Source organism: Phaseolus vulgaris, chromosome 7 (assembly GCF_051622355.1).
Source record: "Phaseolus vulgaris cultivar YP4 chromosome 7, ASM5162235v1, whole genome shotgun sequence".
NCBI classification, from domain to species: Eukaryota; Viridiplantae; Streptophyta; class Magnoliopsida; order Fabales; family Fabaceae; genus Phaseolus; species Phaseolus vulgaris.
This window is the reverse complement of record NC_143504.1, coordinates 6,583,696-6,589,771: the sequence shown is the minus strand read 5'-3', so window position 1 is coordinate 6,589,771 and position 6,076 is coordinate 6,583,696. Positions and strand designations below refer to the sequence as shown.

At 35.1% G+C, this 6,076-nt stretch overlaps 1 protein-coding gene across 3 annotated transcripts; it reads right to left on the bottom strand.

Annotated features, from left to right (window-relative positions):
• Positions 1-342: 342 nt before the first annotated feature.
• Positions 343-5,714, bottom strand: LOC137828029 (E3 ubiquitin-protein ligase XBAT33). Of its 3 annotated transcripts, none has more exons than XM_068634428.2 (10): positions 4,998-5,714; positions 4,817-4,876; positions 4,389-4,460; positions 3,989-4,173; positions 3,403-3,563; positions 3,264-3,322; positions 3,136-3,182; positions 2,908-3,051; positions 1,705-1,796; positions 343-1,361 (listed from the first exon to the last, which is right to left on the bottom strand). In XM_068634428.2, exons 1-10 carry the CDS (start codon positions 5,172-5,174, stop codon positions 820-822), a joined length of 1,539 nt encoding a protein of 512 aa, XP_068490529.1. In that variant the 5' UTR covers positions 5,175-5,714; the 3' UTR covers positions 343-819. The 3 variants fall into 3 exon arrangements, with proteins under 3 accessions (XP_068490529.1, XP_090161050.1, XP_090161051.1); XM_090304924.1 differs by having other exon boundaries at positions 343-1,374; positions 4,998-5,629; XM_090304925.1 differs by lacking the exons at positions 4,389-4,460; positions 4,817-4,876; positions 4,998-5,714 and having other exon boundaries at positions 3,403-3,568; positions 3,989-4,128.
• Between the last annotated feature and the right edge of the window lie 362 nt (positions 5,715-6,076).

Genomic DNA, 6,076 nt, shown 5'->3' with positions numbered 1-6,076 from the left:
TTATATTTATTATCATTGACAATTAAAAAAACATAAAAGCATAATGTGCAAAGTAAAATATGGAAATGCATTTGGAGGGACATGCAGCACAAACAAAATTTCCACATATTTATTCGCATTATAGCACGAAAAAAAATAATGTGAGTTCCACTTCATCTTTTTCTTCTTAAATCTATTTTCTTTCAAACTAAATAACCATACTCTTCTTTTTTCTTTTATTTATTTTTTCATCGTCTCTCCCTCCTTTGTGGTAAATCTGATAAGTTTGTCAAACAAATAACTAAACTAGCAAGCTTTAAATACTATTTCACCAGCGCAATATCAATGAGATAAACCCTAAACTCCACAGAAACAGGTTTTCATAAGTTCATCACCAAGTTTCAGTCCCCAACTTCGCTCTCTGTAAACTTATAAAATTCATCACAAACATAATATACAGATGCTCCAAATGTGATACATGCTATAAAAAGCATACGGTATTCCCTTAATAGACACTTTTTTCTTTTTTGGTATCCAATTACAATAAATCACAATAACAATCTTAAGAAACCGAAACTAATTACACACTCTCTCTAAATATCAGAAAAGAATATCCAGAGGGTGGCTGTGTTGCTGAAACACCAGAATTATATGTATCACCTATAGCATAGAGCCTATGCAGCCAAGCAGATCTGCAGGGCAGTTTTTCTCTTCTAGGGATATCCCGAGTTCCACTGTTTGAGGCTAGTTAATAAGGCAACTGTGGATTACAGTGTTGGTCTAAGCGTACCATACCATGCATCCACAACACAAGAGTGGATCATACAAGCACCATACGAGTCAAGCATTTATCTCTGAATTGCATTGGTTCTCCCTGCTGCAACTTCTTCTACCCCAAAACATGCTAGAGCAAGTTGTTTTATCCAATCTTGGCCCTTCAATTTTATCCTGATCCATTGTTGATGCTTGAGAGTGATGAGGTGATTCATCTCGTGTTTCTACTTCTCGGGGTTCAAATGATGGACATGGACCATCATTGCAGGTACATAGGGGAATTGCCATAGATGGGAATGGACTACAAGTGACGGGGCATAGTATTTCTGAAGGAACAGAAGCTACACGATTTCTTCCAATATCCGGTGTATGAGAGAGGGATGGTTGATCTAGGTCACGTGGATGTAGCATGCAAGGGGTACACAGACCCAGAGACATGTGTAACTTATTTTCTTTTGCTTGGGAACCTGGTAACTTGACAAAAGAGACAACTCCATGTCTGCAAAGAGGGCAAGGGATAGAGCCCGAAGGGCCAACCATTTCAGAAGAAGCATTGTTTGTTGAGCAAAGATAAAGAGCACATCTTACACAAAGCTCATGCCCACATCCTGCAAGTATGGTCTAATGATATCACTTAAGCTGTTATGCAAAAATGAATACGTTTTTCAAACTCTAATACCAGAATCTTGAAAATTTGTCAAGGAAAAAGGAAGAAAATATGGTATCAGAAGATGAGAACCCGTTACACAGAGAGGTATATATAGTAGCTTATTATACTCTGAATGATATTTCAGACTGTATTTTTTGGATTCTGGAAAGTAGTCCTTACTTCCTCGCATAGTCACTGCCTTAGGAATTAGGAACTGGGTTCACTTTTAACTGATGCAGTTTATTAGATGTTTACAAAGAGAAGGCATGCAACATATATTCAAAAGATAAAGAAAATAATACCTTCAGCAGCCACTGAACAAGGTCTCTCCAGACATACAGCACAAAAGTCAATCTCATCAGAGGAGCCTGTAGATGATTGTAATCCATACTCTCTGCAGTTATTTCAAATCAATCTTAGCCATTTTTCATTATAGGAACGAGTCTTCCACTATCGTTAATATTTAACAACAAAAATATCTTTGAGCTAACATAAATTGACAAATCCGTGAGGCTAGGTTAGACAACAATTTAGATTTAGTTACAGCAGATTTTATAAATAAATTTTTGCAGTAAACACAAAATGCAAGATAAAATTTACTTTCAAAATATCGGTTCATGTCCATAGACATTCCAAATTTTCATTCCACTTGTATATTTTTATATTATCAATCAACATTGAAGGTGCATCAAATGCCAACTATGGCAGTCAACACAGTTCTGATATAATATTCAACTTCTCATAATGTAATAGTCAACTCATTTGCATTGCCTTATTTTGTTTAAAATTCACCGGAATTTATTTTTCATAGATTATTTAACCCAATTCCATTGTCATTTACATTATATAACCAGTCCAACATTCTTTTATTTTCAAATACTTCCATCGACCCTTCAATTTCCATTTCAATAGAATTCCCTATGCTAACCACAGAAAAATCTACAAAGTTCTTTTCTCTGTGAAACTTTTAGAATCTAAATCCTTTCCCATCAACATTAATTGCACCTGACTTCACTCGTTTACCATTTTTAATGATAATTCGAGAATCTAAATTTTCTGGGGCATTTACACAAAGTTGAAAATTGACATTGGATAGAGAAACCGATCAAAGAGCAAATATAGGTGCCCATTCATAATTTCAAATAGTCGTGGATATTCAAAAGGTGTGGTTTCTCTTTATGTAATCTTACAAAGTGAACCAAAGTTTAAGGTTGTCTTGTAATATATAATTCATTTTTTAATTATGTGTAAATCAAGGTTCCACACTGATGGGTCACAAGTTCTCCTTTTCTTATCTAAATGAGGGATGATCGATGTTATACATGCCTTACCTAAATTACTTTACTTTTTTTTTCAATGGAATTATGGTCCCAAATAATCTGCAAAAAATATACACAAATCTTTCACTAGCTGTCTGTTATTTTCATTACCTATATAGGTTTCCATTCCACATGAAAAACAGTTGGGTTGACTTGGAGAAACAGAAACAGAGGATTGCAAAATACCTAGCTATGTTGAGCACACTCATAAGAGGCAAGGACAAGTAATTTGAATGAGAGAATGTAGGTACAGTGGTATCAGAACTGGGTGCCAGTAATTGTTCAAGCCAATGACGCCCCCACATCCTAGCAATATCAAGAGGAAGCCACCTAGGGGGAAAAGGCCCAAATTTGTATCAATATGATATCAAGCAAATGAAAGTTTGCACTAAATAAACATTTACAACATCTTACCCATTGCAATTTAAGGCCATCCGGCTTGCACCTCGTGCAACAAGAATCTGAAAAGAATAACATTAGTTCCAATTTCAAAAGGAAAAGGCCACAAGGCATATTAAAATCGAAGCTAAATCAACTCTTGCCTGACAGCATTTTAAATTGCCTCCACAAGCAGCATAATGCAATGGAGTACTTCCAGCCCCTAGATCAAATCACATAAGTTATGTTGAAGGGGGGAAAGCAACCTTAAGAGATATTTAGCACATTTAATAAAAGACATACCGATTAAATCCATTGATGTTCCGTAATGAAATGTCACAGCAGACACATTTGCGTTAAGATCAAGCAGAAGTTGTACACAATCAAAGTACCCATTTAACGCAGCCATGTGAAGTGCAGTGATACCACCATCAGCAGTCTTATTTACAAACTTGGACAGGGCACTGCACTGGAATAAAGTAAATAAATGCAAGAATATAACAAACCTAAAAGAAAGCTCTTGTAAAGTCAGGCCTTAAATCACTCATAACAGCAAGCACCAAACAAAATCTCATTGTCATCATTCCCCCAATAAATGCATAATTTTGCAAATTTTTTTGTCTAAGATATGTTTATTCATATGGAACTAATCATGTACTTGCATATGAAAGACACTTGAGAAAAATCAAACTAACAAATGAAATATACAAAGATAATAAATAAAAGCATATTACATACTGTCAAACCAATCATTCAACCCTATTAGCCAAATGGAAATTATACCATACAAAATTCACTACAATGACATCTTGTTTTGGGTTTAGGGTTTAATACAAAAAAAAAGACATCTTGTTTTGGGAAATAGATAATGATGAAAAGGAAACAGTACCTATGCTCATGTTTGCCTTTCACATTTGATCCACCATCCTTGTCAATATTTGTGCAAGCATGTATAGCTTGATAAGGTGCACTTGGTACAAAGTCAGCCACAACAAGTCTAATACATCTTACATGCCCATGCACAGCTGCAAAGTGAAGAGCTGTCCTCCCACTAAGGTAATCAGCCCTCATAACCTGTTATGTAATAGACAACAACCAAGTGATTTTGAAATCAACTTTTACCATGTAAAAAGAAGAAATTACACACAAACAAAGTAATGAAGTCCCACTTAGCAGGTAGTTTCTTAAATCAACGCTATGCCTAGCTATCTAAGTGGTATAGTAAATACAAACATATGGTGTAACCTAGAAAAGTTTAGAGGGGAAAAATAAAATAAAATCGGACTCACATTGCATCTGAAGAGTAGAAGTGTCTGTACAACTTCCCAGTGCCCATATCTACAAGCTTGCATCAAGGCCGTCTTCAAATCAAGAACCAAGGTAAACCATACTATCAAATTAGTAAAGATATAAATGTAAACATATAGGGGGAGGGTGAACATATCCAAAGAAATTATGTTATCATTCTTCTATTGCATTGACACCAGATCCATCAATCTAATTGCTTATTACAATGAAGACTCTATCTATGCTTCCTTACAGACAGCAACTCGCCTCACTGAACAGAATCCTACCCAAAATGGAATACTCCAATATCGAAAAATTCTACACTAAACTAAGTATAACCATCTGACCAATCTGTAATCACATGATGCTTTTTTATTTATTTTTTGTTTGCAAATCAAAACCAATATTCACAAAATTAAGAAAATCTCACCTGGCCACAATAATTTCTGGAATTCACGTCAGCTCCATTCTCCAGCAACAATGCCACAATCTAACGGAACCCCAACAGAGAATAATAAACAAACAAATAAAGAGAAAACAAAATTCAATAAATAAAGAAAGTAAAAGGGTCACAGTAGATTTGATATGTGTGGATAGTGAAATTAGGAGACCTCGTTATGGCCTTTGGCTGCTGCAAAATGGAGAGGGGAATTGAGGCCACCGAATGTTGAATACTTGGCAAGACAGGGGTTGCATTTCAAAAGCATCTTCGCCTCCACCAAGTCGCCGTCCCTCGCCGCCGACACCAGCCTCTCGCCGGAGGCCGAACACCCGAATGAATTTCCCATCTCTCAACCAACACGCAACGTTTCACTAAGCTGACGTGGAAGGTTCAACCAACTTGTGTTGTGTTGTGTTTGCTGTTGTGTTCGTGCTTCTTTCTTGTTCTTGCTTTTGTTTTGTCTCAACACCCAAATCAGCAAAAAATAAATAAATGAACATACACAGTTTGCAATCAATACGCTTGCTTCTAAACTTTACCTTCTCTTCCTCTCTACTTTTCTTTTACATTGTTGGATCCACAACCACCTTTGTTCTCCTTTTTCTCTTTAATCAAATTAATACAATTCAATAGTTCTTCATTAACAAATTTGAAATTTATCAACAAAGGGTTAATCAATTTTATTTAATTGAGTAAAGAAAGTTTAACAATATTGGTTCTCAACACAAAACAAAAAAATCAAAGTATTTTTTTTTTTTAATTTTAATTGTTAGAGAGTTCTGGTTTCTGGGGACTTAAAGTGGATGGCCCATCACACTCATAAATGATAATATATGACCCCTTTTCTGTGCTCAATCATATTTTTTTTCTTTATTCTGATTGCTTTCATTTTCTAAAGGAATTATCTTCTCAACTTAAAGTTGTGGTCAATTAAAGGGATAAGGATTTATGTCATTTGAATGTTCTGAAATTAACATAATAATTTGGGCTAATAAGAACTACTTGTGGCAAGCAATTTGAAAGTTGTGTGATTCCAAAGCTTTTTCATTGTATGGGGTTTCAAATGTTTAATCATATTTCAATGTTTTGTCCAATTTCTAAATATTTGAACCTAACCATTATTCAATTATGCCACTTTCTTCTTCTTTTTGTTGTTTAAGAATTTTTCGAGAGCATTAGGCAAAAAGTGAGCAGAGAAAAACACAGAGGCTTTGCCAAAACCAGCTCTTGTCTTGCATGCATTTTATT